This window comes from Macrotis lagotis, chromosome 3 (genome assembly GCF_037893015.1).
Source record: "Macrotis lagotis isolate mMagLag1 chromosome 3, bilby.v1.9.chrom.fasta, whole genome shotgun sequence".
Lineage (NCBI taxonomy): Eukaryota > Metazoa > Chordata > Mammalia > Peramelemorphia > Peramelidae > Macrotis > Macrotis lagotis.
Window position 1 is genome coordinate 17,329,646 of NC_133660.1, and position 25,621 is coordinate 17,355,266.

Below are 25,621 nucleotides of genomic sequence, written 5' to 3' on the forward strand. Positions count from 1 at the left end.
CTCCCCCTCCGCGCACGCACGCGGGAGGACGGCGCAAGCGCAGGAGGCGGCGCCGCGGCCGCGGTCGGGGAGCGCGCAGGCGCGGAAGGCGGCGGCGGCGGCGGCGGCGGCTCCGGCGCGTCCCCTCCCGTCCCCGGACCGATCCAGGGCCCCCCCCCCCCCCGGGCCTCGGGCGAGCCAGCGAGCGGCCCCGCGGCCTGACATGCCCCGGCGGCTCGGGCCGCCGCCCGCCCCGGCTCGCGGGGCCTCGGCCCAGGCATGAGCTGGCTCTTCCCGCTGAGCAAGAGCGGCGCGTCGCCCGCGGCCGGAGGCGGCGCGGGGGGCGGCGGGGCGGGCGCGGGGGCGCTCACCAGCCTCCAGCAGCAGAGGCAGCGCCTCATCGAGTCCCTGCGCGCCGCGCACGCCGGGTGAGGCGGGGGCCCGCGGGCCGGGGGAGGTGCGGTGCCCCTGCCCAACCGCCCTGGCCGCCTCTCCCCCTCTTCAGCCCCTTCCCCGATGCCCGCCGAGGACTGCCCAGAGTTTAAAGCATCCGCGGAGAAAAGAGTTAGAACCCTCTGAACCGCGACTCTGCCGGGAGGGATGTGGAGGCCCCCGGGGTGGGCATGCGCCTGGCGCCAAGCGGGGGGCTTCAGTCCCGAGCATCTCCCAGCAGGGGCGGGATTGCTTTACTCTCACCCACACACCCAGACCCTACCCTGTGCCAGCTGCCCGCCTCCTTCTAGGGCCTTCTCGGGCAGCTGAGGACCGACTGATGGCCCTTTCCTCCTGTCCCACACTAATGATGCTTTTCCACTTGTTTGCCTTCCCCCGACAGCTTGGCTGAAATACAGAAAGATGTGGAGTACAGACTGCCCTTCACGGTAAACAACCTAACGATTAACATCAACATGTAAGTAGTCTGCTGTGGCTCCCGCTTTGCTTGCCGTGCTGCTTTCTCCCGCTTCTAACGCTCCACACTTCGCAGCTTCCTGCTAAAGCTTCTAGATTACAAAGCATTTCACCCGTTTTTAGTTTATTTGGAAAATAGCTTGGTGAGGTAGGTGTGGCGAGCATCATCCCCATTTTAGGGATGAAGATGGGAGGCTCTGGCACAGTTCCTCGTCCACAGTCACGTAGCTAGAAAGTGGGACTTGTCTTCCCTGAGAAGAAGGTGGGCTAAGATAGGTGCCCCCCCTTTCTCTCATACTCTTCTTCTTCCCTTCCACGCTTGTCTTCTGACCTCATCGTTCCCCTGAGGCCACTCTCTAAAGCAACCCTTGGTCTCAAGGTAGTGAATCCAGAGTCTTTTCTGGATCCTCACTGCCCCTCTGTAGCCCCTTCTAGGTTCTCTCCTGGTTCTCCTACTTGTCTGACCATGGCTGGAGGTTCCTCCAGAACACACCTGTGCTCTACGGCTGATCCTCTCCTCCTTCTAGTGTGCTTCCCTCTGGGTTCTCCCCAGCTGCCCTGGCTCACTTAGCCAACCTCCTGCTGCCTTTCACACCTCAGCCTGAGGGCCCAGCAGACATCTAAATGCCACATGTCCAAAACAAAAACACCCCCCCCACCCACCCACCCACATCCTCCCAGATCTCACCCCCCTCCCAAGATCCAAGACTTAGTCGATAATCTTTAGTGGCTCCAGAAGGAAATAGGAAATTCAGGGCCCTTCATCCCTAGCCCCGTCCTTTCCTTGCAGGTTTCTCATGCCTTGTTCCCCAACACGTGCTTTTCCGTCCAGTGTCCCCCCAGCCTCCTGGCTGTCCCACCAATAAGACCGTCCCTCCTTGGCTGTGGTCAACCTTTCTGGCCAGTCCCCAGACCTGAAAGGCTCTCCCTACTCTGCTCTGACCACTGACCTCCCTGGCCTTTCCAAGCCCTCTCCCCTTCCTGAGTTATCTCCTACTGACCCTATGTAGAGCTTGTTGGTAGACATGGGTCTTGTCTCCCCATTTGATTATCAGCTCCTTGAGGGCAGGGACTTGAATTTGACCCTTCAGTGTCTCCAGCGCCTAAGTGTGTTTGGCTTAACAGATGTTGACTGAGCTGAATTTGGATTTTCTTAACTTGAGGAGTGGCTCTCTACCAGGCCGCTCTTAATCCATAGGAGTAGGAGATACAGGTTGATCTTGCTCGAGGAAGAGGTTCTCAGGGTTGCCTTTGCTGAAGTTTTCCACTGCAATGATGAAATTATCTATTGCTCACATCCCAGGGATTGGCCATGTATGACTGGGGGCATCAGCTCCTGTCCTCGGGACCCATTGGAAGTTGTAGAAGAATCGGCTGCCCGCAGATGACCAAACTCTAATGAAGGTCCTTTTATAGCAAGAAGTGGGAGTTCATTTTTAGCCTTTAGGAGTATGATGGGATCAGAGGTGCCTATCTGGAAGATTGCTTTGGCCTCTGTGGATTGGAAAATGAAGAGATGGGAGGTCAACTGGATGGCTCGAGTGAAGGGCCCCATGTGGCGGCCTGGTGAGCAGACAGGCTAGGAATCAACATGGGAGACCTGGAGCTGATACCCTCCTCCCTTTCCCTTCATCAACAGAGATAGGCCCAAAGGTTTGATTGTAACAGGAAGATGGTCCAGATGCATTCAGATATCTAGAGTATAACCAGAAATGGAACATCTGCAAGTCTGTACAGCATGGTATCAATATGAGGTTGTTGGAGTGGGAGGGAAAGAGGGAAGGCTGTGGTGGAGGAACAGGAAAGGCCTCAGATTGGAGCTGGTCCTTGAGCTACACCCTCAGTGATTTCTGGAGGGAGAAGTAAGGAGGAAAGGCATTCCAGGCGTGAGTGAGAGCCAGACCAGAGGTGAGAAGTGGATGTCAGAGCCTAGTTAGAAAGGTGTTTAAAGCCTAACAGAGAAATCCCCATTGTATCTGGGGGTAATGGGGATAGGAATTTGGTTGTCTAGACGAGTTAGAGCAGGGAGACCAAGGAGGGGGCCACACTGCTGAAGGCTTCAAATATATTGGTCTTTGGGGGGGAGAAGAGGCAGGTGCAAGAGATGGTGAAAAGATGAAATCATCAAGACTTGGCAGCCGATTAAACAGTGGGGAGAAGGAAGAAGGATGCCTAAGAGACTGGCAGAAACTGGAAGAGGACAGGGAAAGATAAGGAACTCAGCTGTGGACACTTGGGATTCATGGTGTTTCCAGGAGGCTCCAACGGGCAGTTGGGGAAGCAGGGCAGGGAGATTCAGCTAGGACCCTCAATCTGGGAGGCCTCTGCCAGGGACAGCTGGGATGGAACCTTAGGAAAGACTCTCCATGAGAAGCTATGATCGGAGGAGGCTGGGCAGGAGGGGTGCAGCCTCAGGAGCAGTATATTAGACCCCAAGATGGTCAAGATGGTCATGTTCTTAGTAAGGCTAAGGACATTAGGCCAGGCAGGCAGGTCCTGGGGAATGAGGAGGTGTGGGCCAGTCATCCAAGACAGCCTTGGGAAAGATGGAGAAGTTGGGCCTTTGACTCAGGGTGGCTGTGGGACTGGAGTTAGCCCTTGGTCACAAAGGGGAGAGAAGAGTCCAGAGTCTCGGGACAATCCCACACTTGACAGGGAAGGAGGAATCCCAAGCCAGTACTGTGCTGATCCCAAAGGACACACACAAATAGGGAGCTTAGGTTCTGAGGGAAGGAGGCTTGAATTGGGGGAAGTAGCAAAGACTATAGAGTCAGAAGACCTCTGGGAAATGAGGAAAGTCTGGTGAGCCTGGAAAGAAAGTTCAGGAGGAGAAGGTCTTGTCATAGAGTTAAGTGATGGGGAGAGGTGGGTCAGTTGTGTCAGATTCTACAAATGGTCAGGGAGGGTAAGATCTGGTGCGTAGTTTCAAGTATAAGGTAGCTAGGAAGGAAGGCAGCTTGAAAAGGTAGTGGGGATTTTAGAGCAAAACTCATCAAATTCAAGGGAACTCCAACTGAGCAATGGCGTAGAAACAGGAGCCTAGGACTCCTGACCACAGCGCCTTGGGACTCACACCAGCCCTTCTGTTGAGGGCCCAGCTCTTCCTCTTTGTTCTGAGTTTGGTTAGACTCAGTGGCCTCCAATGGATGGACCTCAGCAGTTTTAGTTCCTTAGAATTGCCTTTGGACCAACAGTAGCCTGAGAAGGCCTGAAGACTAATGAGTTAAGGCACTAAGGGTCTTTCCAGTCCTACACAGACAGAAGATAACAGTTTATCAGTCCTTATAGATGGCCCCTCCCCTTTTTTATAAGATTAAATTTTGTTTTCTTCAACAGTGACTTTTTTGCCTCCCACCTACTCCCACCCCCTCATTGAGAAAACAAGAAAAACAAAACCCACATTACAGACATACATAAATGTAGAGAAGAGCAAAACAACGAGCAAAACTGGCTGTGTCTTATTCTTCTCCATCAGGAGATGAGCATCCTTTTTCATCCCGAGTCAGATCTCTGGAATTGTGGCCTGTTGTGTTGAAAAGCTGGAAGTGTGGGAGAAATGAGGAGTGTAGTCATTGGAATTCCCATTTCCCAGGGATTTAAACAAGTGTCCTGGGAAAGCTGCTGTCACACCTTGGCGGCCCCCCCACCCACCCGAGGCTTGTGTGGGACCATGATGGGGGCAGAGTACCTCTCAGAGCTGGGCACCTTGGGAGGGATGGGTGACTTTGATGGTTAGTTTTGCTTCCTGGGAAGTCTTCCCAATAAGCGCCAAGACCACTGGGGGTAGTGCACTTGGACCTCCATGGATCAGGTGAGGTGGCTGGGTCTGTAGCTTGTGAGGCTTTCCTATGTACTTGCTGTAGAGATAGAGGAGAGCCCTAGAAGACCAAGAAATCTGACTTAAAGCAAGACTCCTTAGCCCTTGGCTGGGGAGGAAGTGAGGTTATAAATGCTGTTTCCAAGGAAACAAAATTAAATTTATTTTTATTAAAGATTATTTAAGTTTTACAATTTTCCCCCAATCTTGCTTCCCTCCCCCCACCCCCCCACAGAAAGCACTCTGTCAGTATTTACTTTGCAAGGAAACAAAATTAAATGGAAACACAGCTATCAAAACGAAAAGAAAAAAGTTCTGGACTCTGCAGTCCTACCCTGGACCAAGGCTACAATGGCTACAAAGTCCAAAGAGGTTTGACTGTTGGACAGATATTTGTAGAATGTAAAACCACATTCCCAAATTGTTTAGTGATAAGTCTTAATAGCTGTTGTAATTAATGTACAAAACAGGGAGCAAAAACTTACTCCAAGCCCTCAGCTTTCTCACAAGGGAAGAGGGACCCAGCCAAAGGAAGGACAGGATTGACCGCGAGGTCAGTTTGGCCAAACCTTAACTTTTTGGCATTGGGTTGTTTGATTTCAATACATTGAACTACATTAGTAAAATGCTTTTTGCGATGGCAGAAGCTCATAGTGCAGCTGTTCCTATGGCAATACCGGGCAGAGGAAGGCATCAGGACCCCTTAGGCCTGGCCTGGCACTTCCTGGAGCTATGTGACTTTGATCAAACCGCTGACCTTTGGGAGTCTGGGTTTTCTCATTCAGGATATGTGTAGAACCACCAGGGGCTTCGAAGGCTCTCGAGCCTGGATCTCCCCCATGTGGCCATCCAGGCTTTGAATTTTCATTGTCTAGCTCTAGGGGAACTATGTGTGTTGAATGTAGGACTTAACAATGTCTTTTTCTTCTGTTCACCCCACTAGCTTCCTTCCTCCTCAGTTTCCTCAGGAAAAACCAGTGATCAGTGTTTACCCTCCAATACGACATCATTTAATGGACAAACATGGAGTGTACGTTACCTGTCCATTAGTAAACAATGTAGGTATACGGTACGGGTTAATCCAAATAAATAGGAAAGCCCTGCTAAGTAGTAATGCCCCTGAAATAATGTTTCAAATGTTTCCTTGGTGAGCTTGGGGCTTTGCAGGCTCCACTTGGGACCTTCACCTTAGTTTCCTTGGCAGTTGCTCTCTTTATTTCACCAGTACACAGTGGCAGGTGATTCTCTCTTCTGAAACTCTGGGACTGAGAGGCCCTTGTTTTTGCTTCTTGGCAGGACTGGCATTTTTAATGTACCTTCCTGCGAGACTAACAGACTAAGGAGCTGTGCCTTGGCTAGGCCCACCTATAAAGTTCAGCCTGTACTCTTGAGTCACCGGAGAATTGAACAGTTGTCTGAGCTCTGGGATTCATTTTTATGGGATGGTCTGGGACCCCTCAGCAATCGGTGACATGTCTTGAGTCCCAAGCAAGTGACTGACAAACCTGTTTTAAACGCAACTTGGGAGTTGGGTCTGCCTCCCCCTGGTCAGAAGCACCAGCCACTTTGGACCCTGCATCTTGTATGACCGTCCAACTGAGTCAAAGTTTTCATTCTGTTGCCTCAGTGGGCCATGGAGGGGAGCCTGCATTCTTGAAGGCCGGACCACAAGTTGGGCCTATTAACCTCGAAGTACCTGTGGTCTTAGAGGAATCCACCTGGCGAGACTGGTATTGGGGGGAGGATGTCAAGTTATTGGCCACCACAGTCTGGAAAAGTATCCTTTTCGAGATTTGTGTCCTTTTCCTGGGAGAAAGCCCCTTCTGAAGAAGCAGTAACCCCTCTTGAAGGTTAGCTTTAACTGAGGGCACCATACCTGTTTTCTTGGCTGAATTCTGCATAGTCTTTGAGAGAGATCACATAAATGTCCTAAAATGTTATTACACTTGTTTTCAGTTTACCATGCACTCAGACCTTGGAAAAATTATTCAGAGTCTCTTGGATGAGTTCTGGAAGAATCCTCCAGTTTTGGCTCCCAGTTCAGCATTTCCTTAGTAAGTATAAATCAAGGCCTATGATTCCTAACAAACCGGGGGTTTGGGGAAACTTGCCTCTCTATTTAGAAATGTATTTCAGCTTAGTTCAAGAAGTCATCACCTCCTAAATCATTTTCCTTTTACCCAGGTCTCTGCTAAAGGAGAAGCTTTGCCTTAACTATTTTTTCCAGTCAAGCCAATCTCCTACTGCCAATTGGTGCTGGGTTTGCTCAGACAGCAGATTTCTCTCTGGGTTTATCCTGCACATTTTCACTTATCTGCCTCACTGGGTTGTTTTAAGGAAAACATTTAGGGGCAGCTAGGTGGCGCAGTGGATAGAGCACTGGCCCTGGAATCAGGAGGACCTGAGTTCAAATCTATTCTCAGACACTTAATAATTACCTAGCTGTGTGGCCTTGGGCAAGTCACTTAACCTCATTGCCTTAAAAAAAAGAAAAGAAAACATTTGATTGGCTCTCGTTTGCTAGAAATGTAAGCTATTGTACAGGAATAAGTAGTCTCAGGTACATAGGGGGAAAAGACATCTTCTGTTAGGGAAATACCCTTTTAAAAAGGAGGTGTGGATTCATTTCTTTTTTGAAATCATTTATCCAGGGGCCCCCCTCCATCCTATATGCACTTACCGTAATGAGAAAGGAAGTTGTGGAAAACTTCCCTTCCTAAGACTTGAGAATTGAATAGACAGGAGCACCTCAGGCCTGAGGGCTAGATAGACCCTTCCTCTGGGAGAACAAGAGATGACATCTTGGGCAGACCCGGGATGTGTGGTGGTGACAGGTAGACCTGTCCAGGGGAGAGCAGTGAGTGTGCAGTCTTGAAGGGAACCAGCCCTGGGCTAAGGTCTTCCCAATATTAACCCAGGGAAGGAGGGGCTGTTGGGGTCTCCATGTGGCAGATGAGGAAATTGAGGTCCCCCACATAGTGGCTAAGCATGAAGACTTGGCTCTTCTTGAGTCCAGGCTCAGTTGGATGGCGAGGGACCAAAGTGAAGACCAGGATCCTCAGCCTCTTTGTTCTCCTGTCATGCTGTTGGGAACTAGAAGATTCTGGGTGGTACTTTCAGTTCAGGGAGGGCCATGTGGCCCCAGGGGTTCAGGGTCTTTTGTTAGATTTGGAAGGAACCTTCCAAGTAAAGCAGACCCAGGTTGCTAGCAGAACCCAAGAATTGCCTCCCCGCTCTGGCAGCAGAGGGGAAGGGATTTTTCATCTTCTCTCCTTACGTGGAACATCATGTCATCAAGAGATCTGGGAGCTTTCCTGTTTCTGGCACAAAAACTCCACATCCTAAGCTCTAGTTCTCTGATTGAGATGGCTTAGTTCACTTTATTTTTTTTTTCCTTTAGGTTTTTGCAAGGCAAATGGGGTTAAGTGGCTTGCCCAAGGCCACACAGCTAGGTAATTATTAAGTGTCTGAGACTGGATTTGAACCCAGGTGCTCCTGACTCCAGGGCCGGTACTCTATCTACTGCTCCACCTAGCCACCCAGGTTCACTTTAACTAGAAATGAGTCTGGAGTACCTGCCCTCTTGGGTTTTCCACTTTGCTGGAGTCCAAAATCCACATTTTCAAGGATAGTCTGGTTGGTTTTCCTCCCACATTCTAAGATTCATCTTGCTTCTTGTTTTGCCTTCAGCCTGTACAGTGGCCCAGCGGGAATGCCTCCTTATTCTGCTCAGGGTTTTCCATTCCTTCCCTCCTATCCTCCACAAGAAGCCAACAGACCCATGACTTCCGTCCCAGTTGCTGACAATGTTTCTCCGGCCTCCAGTTATTCCACCCCTAAGCCTGCTGCTCCCTCCTATGGCTTCCTCTCCAGTCTGCCACTGCCTGTCCCCACCACCGAGGCCCTGACGCTGGTAGGTATCTGGCCAGCTCACTTGTCCAGAGGGGAGCACGCAGAATTCACCCTCAGCACAATGCTGGCCCGGGGTTTTCCTAGACCAGGATTGCTGGCCTGTTGCTAATAGTAGGGAAGCCCGCAGCACAGGAGGGTTATGCTTGATCTTTGAGTGAGGTTGCAGCCTCCTGGGTCCTGCTGCCAGGGCTGGTGATGTTCAGACCCTTTGACCCTTGGACTTCACTTGCCTTGCAGCAGTCATTCCAGACTGGGGTTAGATCTCTGAGTCCCCTGGAAATGTGGGTGGGGTGGAGAGGATTCACAGGGGCTTTAACTGCATTGTTACCTTCTTTAGACAGGCCAAAACGGGGGTGGTTACAAGATGCCTGATATCCCTGAGGCGTTTCCAGAACTCTCCGAGCTCAGGTAAACCCTTGCTCATCTCATTAGTCATATAAGTCATATAAATCACCTCCATCCTGGGGGAGGCAGGAGAAATGGGCTTCACCCTCTGTTGGGGTGTGCTGGAGGCAAGAGGTCCTAGGCTTTGACCGGGCTGGGCCCTGTTTGGGCTCTCTGGGGGCTTCCCGGCCAACAGGAGGCGATCCCAGAGAAGGGCACTTCCCCTGGGGGTCTGTAGCCACCTCAGTCCATCTCAGAACCTGGGGCCTGGTCTGTGTAGAGCTTTATATCAGGCAGTCAGTAAACACCTCTGGCATGCCAGGCCCCAGACCGCCAAGTATATACAAAGTAAAGCCAAGACTATTGGAGGGGGATCACCAGCTCCTAGGGAGATCCAGAAAGGTGACCCAGAGGAACTGGATCGAAGAATGTGTGAGGGGGAGTCACATGTGATCCCACTTCCGGGAAGGGCCTTTAGTGCCAACCACAGTGCCAGCCCCCTCCTTCTAACCTTTGCCACTACAAAAGAGCTGCTATAAATGACTGGTGCTTGGCCTGGGGGGGCCAGGCCTCAGGGCAAGGAGAGGGAAGAGGCCATTGCATTCTCAGGTGAAGAGCAATGAGGGCTCCTGTGACACCCAGATGATTCCATGGGGTGACAAAGAATGAGGGATGCAAACCTGTCTCACTAGAAAGATGTGCTTCACTGGTCAGAAGGAGGAATTTTTGGAAGAAAGGTTGGGAGGAGATGTGTGTATAAATGAGCACACGAGCAGAGGAAGATACAGGACTTGAGTGCGAGCCTTACAAATTGAAAAGAACTCTGTCCTTACAGGGCTGAGGCCCCAGAGTATTTGTTGGAGCTGGGGAGGGGGGAATACATTAACAGTACTTTCTAGGATTGGTAGATGGGAAAGAACAGTGTCCAAAGCCATTTGGGGATGGCCATCTGGGCAGTGACTTGGCTTGCAGCTGTGAGAGAATGGGGAGGGCTGTGCCTTGGGATAGACCCACAGGTGGGAGGCAGGACCTCAGGAGTCAGATCGCTGGGAGGACAAAGGGAGCAGAGAGGTATCAGATTGAAGACATGAGGATTGAGCCTGGGCAAAGCACGTTTGTGTCCAGAAAGACAAAGCTTAGTGCTGAGAAAGCCTGGCATTGCCAGCGCCAGGACCAGACAGGTGCCACTTTCCTGACGCCATGACTGGCCACCCCAGTAGAAGTCTTAGTCTGACTCTAAGACAATTTTTTTCCTTGCTTTAATTTTCCTCCTAGAGGTTAAGCCCATCTCTTTTGATTTACTTATTTTGAATTTTACAATTTTCCCCCCTAATCTCACTTCCCTCCCCCCACTGAAGGCATCTGGTTAATCTTTACATTGCTTCTGTGGTATACAAGACCATTTCTTTTGAATAATTCTGACTCTCATTGAGGAGGCCTGGAATGCTTTTGGTCTTGAATGCACATCCCACAGGGACACACCATGAATGTTCTGAAATAGTTTACTTTGGGGTAAAAAAGAAAGGTTCCGTTAATCTGTTTGCAGTTGGTGATTAGAAACAAAAGAGTGGGGGCAGCTAGGTGGTGCAGTGGATGGAGCACCGACCCTGGAGTCAGGAGGACCTGAGTTCAAATGCGGCCTCAAACACTTAATAATTACCTAGCTGTGTGGCCTTGGGCAAACCACTTAACCCCATTGCCTTGCAAAAACCTTTAAAAAAAAAGAAACAAAAGAGTACGTTTGAGTTCATTTTGTTCATCTACAGTGTCTTTTGTTGTGATAGTACCATCTGTATGAGGTGGCTTTGGTCAGTGACACCTGGAAGATAGAGTCCAGTAAACATGCCAACTGCTGCGTAAGCCCGGGGAGGCAAGTCATCAAAAGAAAGGCAGCCCCTGCCTCAGGGTTGTTCTGGTTCTGCAAAAGGTCATAGAAGTCTTGCCAAGTTTTTGTGAAACCACCTCCTGGGCATTTCTCCTTGCACAAGACTACCCTGTCACCATCACATGCCACAACTTGTTCAGCCATCCCCCAGAGGGTAGGCACCCCCTTCTTCTAATCTTTGCCACTACAAAAGAGCTGCTATAAATTTTTGTGTACATGGGTCCTTTTCCTCTGATCTTTTTGGGACACAGACCTAGGTAGCTAGGTCAAAGTGAGTATGCACACTTCTATAACCCTTTGGGCCTAGTTCCACATTGTTCTCTATGTCTGAACCAGTTCACAACTTTACCACCAGTGCATTAGCGTATCAACTTTCCCACATCCCCTCCAGCTCTTGTCATTTCCTTTTTTGCCAACTTCACCAATCTAGTGGGTGTGAGGTAGTACCTCTGAATGGTTTTTGTTTTTCTTTAAATAGTGATGTGGAGCATTTTTTCAGATGACTATTAATAGCTTGGATTTTTTCCCTCAGAAAACTGCCTGTTCATATCTTCTGACCATTTGTCAGTTTTGGAGAATGGCTAAATGAGTAAAGGATTCTAAGAGGAAAGTCTGTCCAGGCCAGGAACTCAAAATTTTGACACAGAAATGGGGGATGGAGTGGCCGGTGTGAACAATAACAAGACCATTCCCCATAGAATGCAGAAAACTCTTTTCTGAGGGGGCCCCATGTGAATACTTGGTAATTTTTACTTTAGGGGAGACAGTAGTATGAAGATCAGGTTTCACATAGGAGGTGGTGCTCACACCAGCAGCCTTGAAGAGATTTGGGAGATGAGGGAGCATTCTGGCCCCAAGACAGAAGAGGGGAGTTGTATGCAGGAACCCCAGAAGCTCAGAAAAGGGAGGGGGGGTTGTTTTTGCTCTTCTCACTTATTTACATTGTGATCTTTTATCAAGTCTGTGGTGCAAGATGTTAGTCTGTACCTGATTTCTGCCAATTCATACTAAACTAGTCAGGATGCATAGATGTGCTAGGACCAAAGAAAGGCAGAATTAGTCCATCTTCCTTCAAGGAGCTGCTGACACCATAGGGGAAGATCTCTACAGGATGAACTGGGGATTATTTGAGAGGGAAGGTCCTTTGGCATTAAGGGGCCCAGAAAGGAGACAGAGGTAAAGAGGTCAGAGCACTGTGTCCATTGTCACCGGATCATAGTGTTTGTGGGACTTCCTGAAAACTAACACTGGCCGGAAGAGCCAAACAGACCCTTGAGGTAGCGGGGAGCTGCAGGAGTCGCCACTAGAGAGTGGCAGGGACAGATTGGGCAGCTCAGGGGAACAGTGTTGTGGGAGTCTGGCTTTATCAAATGCTACTGCTCTTGTCTGCATGAACCTTATCTGTTGTTACACAGAGGGACCGGGTTTTTAACCAGTAGCATAGAGCTTGGACATGATCATGGCTTTGAGGTATGCCTTGAGATTTAGTCCTGTCAGGCCCCCTTCCTGCCTGCTTTTTCAATTATTTCCTTGAGGGTTCTAGATCGTTCTCCAGTTTTTTTTTTTTTTTTTTTTTTTAGTTTATGCAAGGCAAGGGGTTAATTGCCCAGGGTCACAAAGCTAGTTAATTATGAAGTGTCTTGAGGTTGAATTTGAACTTGGGTCCTCCTGACTCCAGAGCCAGTGCTTATTTCCACTATGCCACCTAGCTGCCTATTTCCCTCCCTTTATAATTCAGTCTTTAGATCATTTGACTGTTATGGCACTGAACATGAGCAAGTTAATTTAACATCTTTATTTTTATCAATTTAGACTGCTTCACATCCATTGTTTGCATTTTCCTCTATTTCCATGAAGTGGGGCTCTGTGAGTTGCTGTCTGTGTCTTTGAGCATCCCATCATTTCAGGTCTCGTGTCAGTTCGTTGCATGTCGTTTCTTTGTTTTTCTGCCCAGTTTTGTTGGTGAGGTGCAGAAATTTCTGCTGATCGTTTTAGGAATTTATTTTACATAGTTCAACTTGGTGGAAAGGATTGTTCTGAAAAAAAATCACTTTGTTTCCCCAATCCTTTTTTCCTTTTTCTTTTTTTTAGTCATAATAGTAGTTACCCTTTCTATTACCCTAGGCTCAGTTGGAGGTTCATTTACAATGATTATTTAAATTAGTCTTCACCACAATTCTGGGAAGGGGGTATTGTTATTCTCATTTTGCAGAGGAGGAAACTGAGGCAAAGAGAGGTTAAGTAACATATTCTCATAAGACCAAAGTTGAACTAGACCATGAAAGGGATACTAAAGGGAGTCCCACAGCTGGCCTATGTATGTCTCTACTATTCTCTTTTGCCCTTTGGAGTTAAAGTCCTTGAAAAGATGTCAACAAGCTATATCTTCATTTCTTCCCTTCTCATCCAACCTCTTCATTTCACCTAAATCACATTCTCTAAAGTGACCAGTGATCTCTTGTGGCTCAGTTCTCAGACCTCAGTCTTGACACCATGGCTTCTTCTCCTCCCTCTCTGATCACTCCTTCTCTGTCTCTTAACTCAGGGTTTTGTCCTGAGAGTCTAGAGCACTTTTCATGGGTTTTGTGACCATCTCTAGTCTGTCTCTCAGCCCATTATCTCTGCTGACCTCTCCACTCTAGCTGCCCGTCATTCCCAGTCTGTTCTCAAAGTCTGTCAAGTTCACCTTTGGGACATTCTTAAATAAGCCACTTCCCCTCCTGATGCTGCCCACTCCCTTGGTGCAGACCCTCTTCGCCTCCCTCTTGGAGAGTATCTGCCTGCCTCCAGTTTCTCTTCATTCCATTCAGCCACTAAAGTGATTTTCATAAAACAAAGGTTCAACCCTGTCAACCCCACTCGCTCCAGGAACAAATCTGAAATACTCTGTTGGATGTCTTACAGCCCTTCCCGACTTCCCAGCTTCTCATAGCTCACTCCCCAGCCATCTTTTGGCTCTCTGGCCGCCCCGCTCCTGAGCTGACCAGTCACCCTTCTGGCTTCCACAGTTTGATTTCATATTTGTCCTACTCACATAAACTTGTTTTTTATGTTGTCTTCTCTGTTAGATAGTGAGCTCCCTGAGGGTGGGGGCTGTCTTGCTTCATATCTCTGCTGTTAAGGACAGCTGGCACATTGACTGAATCAGATCCATGTTGAGTTTTGCCTTTTCTGAAGTCAATGATGGGTCGTCCTGCTCTTTGAGTTCAGCTGAGAGTGTTTTTCTCCAGCCCCTTAATGGGTGAATCTACCCCACTCATGTTCATTAGTACTCTAATCCTTGTTTTCCATTTACTTTCTACCCTTTTTAAAAAAGAAGAGCATGATGTGTTCCTTTTATTCCCCTTATCCATGCTTCAGTCACCTGGGCCTCCCCTCCCCCATCCTTCCAACAGGGGGATTTCTTTAATGACTAATCCCTCCCTGCACTTCAGTCCCTCCACTTCCCAGTTGTTTCGTGCTCCCATTCTAAGCTGAACGTGTTTCGACACCACCCCGTATCTTGTATTCTCCTTTGACTAGTTCATGGGAAAATGAGAGGGATTCTTATGTCTCTCACTCACCATGAGATGGTCTTTTCTTTCACATTTCTTTCTTTTAAGCTCATCGGAATATAGCAAGATTATTCCAACTGTCTTAGAGAATGCATAATGTAAATACATCACTCCCAGAATTCTTCTCCTTTTCATGTTTCTCTTGACTCTGGAGGCAGCCTTTTCTGCTTGCCCTCTGCTGACCTGGACTAGACAAAGGACTCATTCTTGTTTCTTGTTGGATTCTCTAGACGTTTGGTCTTCTTTGGAGCTGTTTCCATAGAGGGCTGGGCCAGGCTGTTTCCCGGTCTTTTGCTGGCCTTGACAAGGATGTGTTACCATGGTAACATAGGTGGGAGCCATCAAAGGGGGAACAAGAACAGGAATCCTTTGATTCTGCCACCAGCCTTGTTTCCCTTACTGTCCTGAGAGCCAGTGACAGGGAAGACGAAAAGGCCAGATCTCAGAGCTCCTAAAGTAGAAGAAAGGATCCTGAGGAGCCTGGAGATGAAGGGGAGAAGCTGGCCATTCAGTTGTATTGAGTGGTGGATTGATATCGTCAGACTGTACTTGAGAGGAGAATTTGAGGAAGGGAACCACTGGAATGGGCTGGGCCAGGCAAGAAGTGCTGAGAGTCTGGTCTGAGATGATAGGAGGGAGAGAAGAAAGACGAAAGAAAAGACATGCAAACAGTGTAAAAGACATGTCAACAAGATGGAGACACCCATAGGTAGGGGCAGGTAGAGGCAGGAATCAAAGGTTGTGAACCTGCCTGCCTAGAAGGAAGATGATGCCCTCAACAGATATGGGACAGTAATGGGCTGTGGAGTACTGTAGACTAGGAAGATGGGGTACGACCTAGTTGGTGAAGTCGACTAGATTTAGAAGAGAGACTAGGGCTGGTTCTGTAGTGAGATCTTGTGGAATCCATGGTACCTGGTAAGAACATCAAGCAATAGAAAAGGGGGGGGGGTGCTGTTGTGGGTGATCAGCCAGGGAGGAGAGGCAGGAGGGGGGTGATGCCTCAGAGATCCAAGTGGGGAGGACGGGGAGAATGGGGAGCAAGAGATCAGTAAATACAGGACAGAGCTGTGGGTTCAGCTCCAGTATGGGGTTGATGAGAGAATGAGGGGCACTGTTTAAGAGAGAGCAAGGTCAGGGGAGAAGGTGGTGCGATGGAGCAGATTCCAGGAGACCCTAATGGGAGATGGTGACAAGGGTCTGAAAGCACCTGGGCCTTGACCTGGTCGGTATTGGTTTTCCTTGTGTGCTCCCAGCCTGTCACAACTAACAGACATGAATGAACAAGAAGAAGCCTTCCTTGAGCAGTTCTCCACTCTGCCCCAGCTGAAGCAGGTCATCAGTGACAAGGACGATTTGGTCAAGAGCATCGAAGAGCTGGCCCGTAAGTCTGGCCTGTCCCCACCCCAAGCTTCCTGAGGAGGAGGAGGAGGAGGAGGAGGAGGGCTGGTGAGACTGGCTTTAAACATTGCCTTCATTTTGCAGGAAGAAATCTCCTCTTAGAGCCCAGCCTGGAAGCCAAGAGGCAGACAGTCCTTGACAAGGTCAGTGCATTGATTTTTGTGAAGAGAGAACTTAGGACAGGACCAGAAAGGCCCAACATGCTGTTTTTTGCTCTTCTTTAGTATGAACTGCTCACTCAGATGAAATCAGGCTTTGAAAAGAAGATGCAGAGGCAGCATGAGCTTAGCGAGGTAGGACTTTGTATTATGTGTTACTTGTGGGTCCGGGACTCCTCATCATCACAGACAACTGTGTTTCTTAGGACCAGGACCATCCGTATGGTCTGTGGCCATGATCCATCTGGCTGTGTCAGCTGACCATCAGGCTCATTGCTGTGCCCCCGAGCTGTGGGATGGCCTGACTCCTGAGGCTTTAGTATTGAGACTTCGCTAGGGAGACTCTGAAGAGTGGTGGGCAAAGGGTCACCTTGGGGTCCAGGGCTTTGGATCTGGGGGAACTTGAGGGTCTTCCCAGCAAGCCTTAGGGATCTCAGCTCATCTTCTCATGAGTCACCTTCTTCTGCATGAGGCCTTGGCCTCCAGTCCCAGTCTTTGTGCCTTTCCCTGAGTGAACTTGTGTCTGTGCTGTGGCTTTTCTCCAAGAGGTGCCTTCCTGACTTGGGGCCAGTGACACCTGCTAGCTATTGTCCAGGGCCTGCCCCCCTCTCCTCTACTTGGTGTTGGTCTGATGAGTGCTCCTTGGGGCAGGTGTCACCTGGGCATGCTCCAGTCATGTACAACTATCTGAATCTCCCCTAGAAACCTTCTCCGGACGTGACCCTTTTTTCTTCCTGGCACTCTCTGCTCAGCCTCCCTTCTACCCCGGTCACTTGTGCCTCCAGGCTGCCCAACCTTGGCCCATGCCTCTCTTGAGGACTGTTTTGGGCAGTCCTGCCTGACCTTTCTCTTGGCATCCATGGCGCTGCCGTCTCTTGTCTCTGGACCTTTGTCTGAAATCTCTCCTGCATCTCGGGCCTCCTCCACAAATAGTCCCCCATTGGCAGGAGATCCCAGTGGCTTCCATATGGCTCTTCTTCTCATTGACATAGGAGGGAGTGAAGGTTGATGAGTCCTTGTGGGGATGTGGTTGGTTTTTAACACTTCACTGTCTTCAAGGGGATGATCACAAAGCTGGGGGCCCCTGTTATTGGGGGCTCTATCTGCATGGGGTGGGGCACTCTTCTGATTCTGGCAGAATGAGGAAGAGCAGGTGGGATGTCTTTGTATCCTGTGGGCCTGGGCCGCACATGGCCTCCTTGTTGTCACTGCTGGTCTCAGCGCATTGTCAGGTTCTCTGAGGTGAAGACCCTACCAGGCTTCCCCCGGATCCTCCAAGATCCCCTTGCGCAGTCCAGAGCTGCCCTCTTCAGTTGAAGCATCTTGGATAGTGGTTATGTCCCCACTGGATCCATGCTCTCTGAGCCAAAGAGGGCAGCTCTCCTTATGGAGCACTCTGTATTAGGGGGTCTCATAATGACATGTGAGCTGAGGCGTGAAGGTCGGGAGGAATCCAGCCCACAGAGCTAGGGGTGGAATGGGGTAGGGATGGAGCTTATATGAGGTGTGGAGGCAGAGAGGACTGCCCTAGTCTGGTCTGGATGATAGAGCCACCAGGTGCCAGGGGAAGAAGTCTGGGCCTTGTGGGGCTAATGTCCTTGACCTGCCAGCAGTGACCTGGTCAGAAAAGGCTGCAATGGCTAGGGGAAACCACATCCTGGTTCAGTGTGAGCGAAGCTACTAGCCATTGGGGTAGAGCTGGAAAAAGACCAGAGGAGATGGGGAGGGGTAATCCCATTGGCATCCTCATGGCCTCCCATCATTAGATGGGAAGGAAACGCAGCCTGACCAAGCTTAAGGTCAGCTCGTTCCAGGTTGTGGAGTTTTTGTCAGCACAGCTCACTTGTGGGGGGGATCTGGTTTTAAATATTTTCATATCCCTCTATTTCTTTGCTCTTGGTCCATTAATGGTGCCCTCATGTGAGGCAGAAACATCACCCAGCCTCCTCTGTGGCTTTGGAGGTTTATTCCCTGATGGGGAAGTGTCTGAGTGGCCTCCAGGGTACAGTCCTGAGGTGTCCTGAGGGGCTCAAGGAGGCCTCATCCAGCCCCAGGCTTTCCTCCTCTCCAGGTCTTGTGGACAGGATGCTGTGCCAGACCCTGAGCAAGGGGCCTCTGCTGAGCCCCCTCTCCCACCCCCCACCCCCGGTCTCTTTCAGAGCTGCAGTGCAAGCGCCCTCCAGGCCAGGCTGAAGGTGGCTGCCCACGAGGCTGAGGAGGAGTCGGACACCCTAGCTGAGGATTTCCTCGAGGGGAAAATGGAAATCGATGATTTTCTCAGCAGCTTCATGGAAAAGAGAACTGTAGGTCCTAGTGGGTGTTCACATGGTCCCTGATGTGAGTGTCTCATTGGGCGGCTCCCTGGGCCTGTGCTTGGCCAGCCTGGCTCCCTCTGGGCTCTCCTCAGGAGCAGGCCCTGCCCAGCCTGTGCCTGGGGCATCCCTGGAGCATGAACCCTCCATCGGCCTCATGGAATGGGATGTTCCCAGGCAAGGTGAAGAGACAGTCATCTTTCACTCAGGGCTTCTCCAGTTTGGGGGAGGAGGTGGCCTTCACGTCTTGCCTTGGCGACAGTGGAGACAACGGGGCCTTCTCCACCTTCTCCTCTAGGTTTGCCATTGTCGCCGAGCCAAAGAAGAGAAGCTGCAGCAGGCCATAGCCACACACACCCAGTTCCACGCTCCCCTCTAGGTAAGCCTTCCTCCTGGGCCCTGGGGAGGGGTGGGGGATGCATAGGGGATTTCCATGGACCTTGTTGGGGTGGTGGTGGTGGGGTAGTCTTTGTGCTTAGCTCTAATTACCAAATACCCCCTTCAACTCCCCCCCCCCCCATGGCAAAATAGACCCTTCACCTTAGTGGTTCCCCTCCTCTCCTGATGGAATCTGAGCTATCTGGCCTCACATGTGCCCTTGGCACCACCTCCCCTCCAGAAGACTCGAGCTCCTCTTCTCACTCCTTCATCTGCTGTGCATGAGCATGGGGGAGGGAGGGACAGGCTTGTGCCGAGTGGCTTTTTGCCTTTTCCTCTCTGATGTCAGCACCTGGCTGGTCGCAGGCTCCTCATAGGCAGATGCTCATTCTGACCCATCAGAGGTTTAGGATGTTCCTGAAGGTTTGTACCAAGTGCTGAGCTGGCCAGCTGCCTTTCACCTCATTGTCAAGTTCATTTGGGATTTTTTTCTTTGCAGATTTTCCTGAATAAATGGAACTGCCAAGAGAAGAATGAACAGTCCCAATTAAGCACATTTTAAATAGATGTGATTTGCAAACAGGCATTTCATCCTAATGGTTGTATTGTGTAGTAGATTAACAGTATACATTGCGTAGAGCTGGGCCTGATTCTATACAATTAGGATGCCTTGTATTATCTTTATTTGAGAAATCCTTCTGCACTCTTTGCACTAAAAATATCCTTTGTATTTATTGTTGATAAAGTCTTTTACCATATTTAAGTTTCTGCTGCTACTTCTGATTATTAGAAATTAAATACCTATGCATGTAATTTTGGATAAATTCAAGTATTTTATACATTCATATTCTTTTAAATTCATATTTTTAACTGAAATGGACTGGTTTATTTATAAAGTCTTGGGCTTGTTTTTTTTCCTCTTGTAATCTTAGTTACTAGGGGTAATGGTCATTAAAATATCACATTGCCTTTATTTTTTCAGGAAAAAAATTTGTTCTTAAGCAATCATGACAATATGCCCACTTTTAATCAGTCTAAAGTCTTCAAGAAGTGGATCCACCACTGGATGCGGTGGCAACTGATTTGGAGCATGCACTCTGGTGGCCCCAGAGGAGCCATCTCAGCCTGGCCCTGGCCTGGCCCTGGGGGTGCTGACCCTCAGTCATCCAAGGACCAGTAGCACCGAGCCCTGAGAGGCAGCTCATCCCCAGAAGGCTGACCCTCTGGACTGTGGCTTCATCTTTGTGCATTTGGCCACAGCCACATACGAAGATGAAGCTGCATCTGCCAAGTGGGACCTGTGCCTGTGGCAGGACGAGGACCTGCTGCCACACCTTTGAAATCACAAAGGAGACTGTGAATGAAGCTAGTATCTGCTCAGCAAAAGTATTGGCTTGGTGTTTTAAAGGAAGGCAGTGTCCAGAAAGGACAGTTCCCTCCCCCCCTCCCCAAATGAAGCTGCCCTATAGGACTGGCCAGGCTGGGGCATTAGGAAGTGGATCTTCTAAAGATCAGGTTACAAGAGGGGTAATAGGAGGGAATAAGTAATATTACCAGAGGTAATAGGGAAATCAGGACGCAGACTAACTATTTCTCCCCTCCCCTTTTATTAGAGACCACTGAAAGTATCGTGGGTGGGGAAGCACTAGTGTGGATTTGAAGCCAGGTGGGTTGGGTGGTCTTGGGTCAGACCTGGGTCATCTACTTGTCTGTAGAGAGGTGTCCTGGGTAACTGGGAGGATGCTTCAACATGAGAGGTTGAACCCTCAGGAGCTCTGTGATCTTATGATCAAATAAAAGTCATTTATGCTTTTCTTGTAAAGATGGACTAAATGCACGTTACCTTTTGTCAATACAAATCCTGCCTACTTAGAAATGTTCCTCCTTGTGGAAAAAATCAGCTATCTCTTTAGATTGTAAGGGCAAAGTGCCAGGGCAACAAGACCCTCCAATGGGAGGCATGAGGCTCAGGGCTGGCCCTCAGCACCACCATGGGGGCCTTGGGTTAGCTCAAGAGCAAGAGGGATTTCCCTTGTGCTGGTCAGCGGAAGGCTGGACTAATAGTGAAGAAAATCTTCCTAAAAGGGGAAGGGGCTGTCTAGGCATTGTTGAGTCCCAGGCTGGGTGAGGAATGGGATGGAGTGTACAGGAGTGGGTGGAATTTGGGCCTCTGAGGTCTCAATTCTGAGATCCAGTAGATAAGCAGGGAAAACCTGGGTGATGGTCACTGTAATTGTCCCCAGTGAGCACGAAGGAGTCTCCTCCAGTGGATCAGGAGTTTCAGGTCTGGATAACTGAGGAAGGGTGATTTTGGGAATCCTACTGCCATTGGCCAGGTGAAAGGGAGTGCTGATGCTGAAAGCCCAGGGAATTCCCAGTGCCCTGGCCATTTCATTTCCCTACTTCCTTGTGAGTAGCATTTTCTGTTTTGGCCATCCAAATCTCCTGCCAAGTTAAATCTCTTGATATCCTGTGGGTGGAAGAGGGCCAGAGGCTCAAGTTGACCAGGACAACTTCTAAAGTTTGGTTTGGGGGCTAGGAGTTCCCTGAGCATAAACTCATTGCATCACCAGAGTAGATCCCTACAGGAGACTCAGCATATCTGGGAGGAATGGGAGGGCTGAGCACTGTTGACACTCTCCTCTGCCCATCCACCAGGGCTGATTGGAAGAGCATGAGCTGGTCAGTCAGGAGGCGCAGGCTGTGGCTGGCTCGACCAACCCCCTCTTTTGAGCACCAACTTTGTGCAGGTTTCATTCTCAACTGGCATTCTGAGAATTATGAGGAAATTTTACCTTGGAGGAGAATGTCCTTTTAAGGAAGTTTCCTAGGCCGTGGTCATTTCCTTCCTTCATACAAGCTGTTGCCTTGTTGAGGGTTTTCCAGCACAAAGAATTCTGCTTCTGATTTAAAATAAGGTCAAGACACCCTTTTCAGTCTCTTCACTGGAATGGTGGCACTGCAAGCCTCATGAAAATCCCTGGTTGCACTGAGGCCACTTCTCTGGAGCCCTCCCCTGGCTTTTGGCTTTTAACCTGGAAAATCTGTCTGAAGTCTGTGTCATGTCGATGGAAGTAGACAGTGTGACCCGTGGAGAGGCTCTCAAAAGAACCGATTTCAAAAGAGCAGAATCTTGTCTTATCCAAATGGATAAATGGAGCGGGGCAAGCTGGCAGATTCACCACAGAGAACTCCGGCAGCTGGACTGAGGAAGGAAGAAGAGGCACTTGCCTTGGAGAAGGTGGTCCTTATCCTGCCAAGAACAGGACGGCATCCCCCAGGGATATGCACCAAAGCTTTAAAGGTCTTCGTGAAAACAGAACTCACATGGGAAGGATTTATTGTAGAGAGCACTTTTTATCAGCACAATATACAGACATACTGGACAAGACCAACACTCAAGTGAACCAACATTCCATCTACTTTCTCATTTGGGAACTGCTCCGAGGCGGCTGCACAGATACATCTGCCTGTAAATGCAGCCTTGGTGCAGTCAGGGATCACGCCCCACGCAAGAGTTCAGGACTCCTCCTCTTGACTTCATGAAGGCAGCCCTCACTGTTCCCTTTTTACAGATTCGTACTGAAGTCACACAGTGAAATAGATATTTTTAAGATGCAATTTAAAACAAATTCACACAAAACCAGTCAGGTCACTCGCTCGTCAGCATTGTAACTATTCAACCTGTCCAATTTAGACCATACCAATCAATTAAAATTCTGTAATTCAGATTTTTTTCTCTACAGGCAATTTTCAAATGACCTGTAAAATAGGGTGACAATGTAATAAAATGGAGGAAAAATGACATTGTAAAAATGGACCATTTCTCCTCAGGATGCTGTCAGGGTTGGCATTGGTCAACACAGGCAGCAAAGCCCATGTTTTGGAGTTGGCAGTCAATCTCTGAAGGACTCCCCGATGCTGCAGTGGACCAGGGGGAGCAGTAGCCTGCCAGACCTGGGGATCACCAATGATACTTTGGCTTTGTCCAGACAGATGGGATCTAGACTATTTTAAAATGGAGACAAACGAGAACCCTAGAGAACAGCAAAAAAAAAAAAAAAGAAAAGAAAACATTCTGATAGGGAAAACAGGAGTCATGTCTGCCAGGGCCCAGAGGAAGCCTCCAGTGCCAAATACATTATTCGAGGTAGAAAGAACGGGGAACGTTAATCCCGATGTTGCAAAAGCAGATTTAGGATAAAAAAACAAAAGTAAACTAGGGTCAGATGTGCTGAACTGTACACCTTGCATCCAGAAACCCTGAGGCAGAATGGGGGAGGCCTGCCTGCAGCCCCTCTCCTCCCCTAGAAGCCAAGAAGGCTTCTATACCAGAGACCAGTGATGATAATTGGCTTTGCTCTCCCACCTCCTCTGATCACGGGACTCTGCAAGAGCCCATAATTCACTGCTCAGGATACCCAGGTCTGGCAAGATCAAGGCCCAGACCGACCACAGGAGGAATTGATGGCCACCTGGCCCTGCATTTCTTCCCACCTGCCTGCGGATACCAAGAACTCTTGGAACCAAAGGTGAAGCACTCATTAAACTTCAGTCCCTTGTGGTACATGCACCAGCATCCTCAGTGAGCATCAGGGCTGTGCCAGGGTGTGGGGGGGGTTTCTTGATGGGGAAGGAGTGGGGTCCTAGGTACCCAACATGAGGGGAAGCCCTGCACACGGTGCAGCAGAGCCTTGCCACTGAGGTATATTCACGTGATGGATGTAGGGGGACCGAGGTTTGTTCTTGTTTAAAAGAAGCTTTGTTTCTAGGGCCTGTGGTAAGAATCATTAGAAGGGGAGGAAAGAGGGTTGTGAGGCTGCCACCGAGCTGGGGGCTTTTCTCTCCATGATAAAGGCCATACCAAAAATGGGGCGATAGCTTTAATTTCCATGGGACTTGAGTCAGGAGGAGGGGAGCACATTCCCAGCCACCCTTGAAGGGCACACCAAACAGGGCTGTGCCCCCTCCTTTCTTCTCTGGAACTGGGGATGTCACCTTTCCCTCATCTACCACTTGAGGGAATCAGACCACAAGGGCCTTCCAGGGCCTCCCTCCCCTGACCCCAGTCCTGGGTTAGGGAGCCGGGAGGTAAGCGCAGGGCCCCACAGACTACACTATCACAGGGTCGTTTAGAAGAGGGAGGCTCTGAGCAGAACACCCACCATCCAACTCAACCTCTGCAAGAGGACTCCCCTCAAGTCACCATGTCACCTCCACCCAGGAGTCATCCTGGAACCCCCACCCCGGTCCCCTCAGTCCAGTTGTGCGTGAGATCCCCTGAAGTCACTGGTCCTGAGCATCCCTTGCCTGGATTGCCTCCCACTTTGTTTCCTCCTCTTCCCCTTTCAGTTTTCCCCAAATCTGCCAAAAATCTTCCCGAGGCATCTGCGTCCTCTGCCTGGAACCTGCTCAGAATCCCTGTTGTCCCTAGGATAAACAACACAAATGCCTCCAGCTGGCATTCCTGGCCGATCCACAGCTTTCCATGCCCGCCCCCAGCAGGCATGCCCTCTTCTTCCTCCAAGGTGCCTCCTCCCTGGGAAGCTTTCCTGGACCTCACTGCGCTCCTGTTCCACTAGGCTGGTGTTTGCTCCCTTGCTCAGGCTCCCCCCCCACTCCAGCCAGTCAGCTCCTCGAAGGGCCATCTCTAATCTCGTAACCAGTAGGCACTTAATATTTGCTGAGTTGACTCCTGTTCCCAGGCCTTTCCTTTTCTGCTTCTAGTCCACCCCTTCCCTCCCCCCAAACCTTTAGGTCTAAGCTTTGTTTTGTCTCTTGTTCTGCATCAGGACCTCTCTTTGGGGAATTTCCAAAGAGGTGGGTTTTTGTTTTTAGGTCAGTGACTATCATGCTTGGTTCTCAGGCTTGTGTTCAGGGAGGTTAAAAGAAAGGTTTAGGGTTCAGTGACCCAGGATTTCTCTATCAAGCTGGAAAGGAAAATTCCTGGGGATGTTTTCCTCCCTGGAATTCCAGTTCCACGAGGACTCTGCTTTGCGTTTACAAACTGAATCTTCCTTGATTTTCCTATGCTACCTAGAAGGGGGGAGGAAGGTTCCTGCCACTTGACAAGGCCAAGGCCATTTTCTCTGCTCAGGCCTCCTTAGAGAGGGGCAGCCCGTGGCTCTGGCCCCCGGGCCCCACTCGCCTGGCTCACTGCCCTTTGAATTGGCCAGTTCCTCTCTTAGGGGCAATGTGGCCTGGGGCCGGCAGGTCTTTGGGGGGGCTCAGGCAGTAAGGAACACCGCCTCGTCGGGGTCTGGGTCCTTGCCACTGTCCTCACTGGGCAGGCAGTCGCCCCCGCTCGGGGAGCGGCAGCTCAGATCCTCCACCCCTGACTCCTGGTCGCTGTTGGCAGACAGATCAGGATCCGACTTCTTCAAGGTCTCCCGTGTAAGAATCAGGGCCGAGTCGCCGTCGCCTTGGGAAGGGCTCCAGGAGGGAGATGCTTTGGGATCAGCGGGGGGCTGCCCGACTCTGGGGGGAGAGGCGGACAGTGCTGCTGGAGGCTCCCTCTTCCCTGGCCTGTGACTCAGTGGAATCTTGTGGATTTTCTCCAGTCGCTAAATAGAAAAACGTTACCCTTAGTTTGGGGTGATGGCCCCTGGCTCTGCATCTGCTCAGTCAATGGGCTCCCAGCTCTGGGGAAGGATGCAGCACTCATTGGGGGCACCCCCACCCAAAGCAGGGGCGCTCTGACCCACTACCCAGCCTGCATTGAAGACCCCAGAGTCTCCCAGCTCACAAGATCAAGGCTTTGACAAAGCACCAAGAGAGCCTCCTTCCTCCCTCCAAAACACAAGAACCAACAAGCAGAGAGCCAAGGAGAGCCCAGGAGAGCTAAGGAGAGCCAAGGAGAGCCAAGGAGAGCCCAGGAGAGCCCAAGAGAACTAAGGAGAGCTAAGAAAAGCCAATGAGAGCCCAGGAGAGCT

The 25,621-nt window shown here is 50.1% G+C and overlaps 2 protein-coding genes across 3 annotated transcripts in view; one reads left to right on the plus strand and one right to left on the minus strand.

Moving 5' to 3' along the window:
* The first annotated feature begins 151 nt into the window (after positions 1-151).
* On the plus strand, positions 152-22,761 carry VPS37A (VPS37A subunit of ESCRT-I). 2 transcript variants are annotated; one of them, XM_074228186.1, is made up of 12 exons: positions 152-407; positions 815-889; positions 5,649-5,763; positions 6,662-6,759; positions 8,396-8,618; positions 8,955-9,025; positions 15,697-15,824; positions 15,926-15,984; positions 16,066-16,134; positions 18,159-18,302; positions 18,610-18,690; positions 19,672-22,761. In XM_074228186.1, the coding sequence occupies exons 1-11, from the start codon at positions 259-261 to the stop codon at positions 18,688-18,690; spliced, it is 1,212 nt and encodes a 403-aa protein (XP_074084287.1). In that variant the 5' UTR covers positions 152-258; the 3' UTR covers positions 19,672-22,761. The 2 variants fall into 2 exon arrangements, with proteins under 2 accessions (XP_074084287.1, XP_074084286.1); XM_074228185.1 differs by having other exon boundaries at positions 154-407; positions 19,189-22,761.
* MTMR7 (myotubularin related protein 7) overlaps positions 20,156-25,621 on the minus strand; it is an 88,700-nt gene continuing 83,234 nt past the window's right edge. Inside the window, exon 14 of the mRNA XM_074228184.1 lies at positions 20,156-25,252. Within this exon, the coding sequence (XP_074084285.1) occupies positions 24,917-25,252 (336 nt within the window). The 3' untranslated portion in view covers positions 20,156-24,916. The remainder of the gene's footprint in view (positions 25,253-25,621) is intronic.

Bases quoted from the DNA above. Each gene is read 5' to 3' on its own strand.
- VPS37A (XM_074228186.1), top strand. From the start codon at position 259: ATGAGCTGGCTCTTCCCGCTGAGCAAGAGCGGCGCGTCGCCCGCGGCC. The intron at 5,764-6,661 runs GTAGGTATACGG...ACTTGTTTTCAG, and splicing joins CCTGTCCATTAGTAAACAAT to TTTACCATGCACTCAGACCT. The intron at 6,760-8,395 runs GTAAGTATAAAT...TTTTGCCTTCAG, and splicing joins CCCAGTTCAGCATTTCCTTA to CCTGTACAGTGGCCCAGCGG.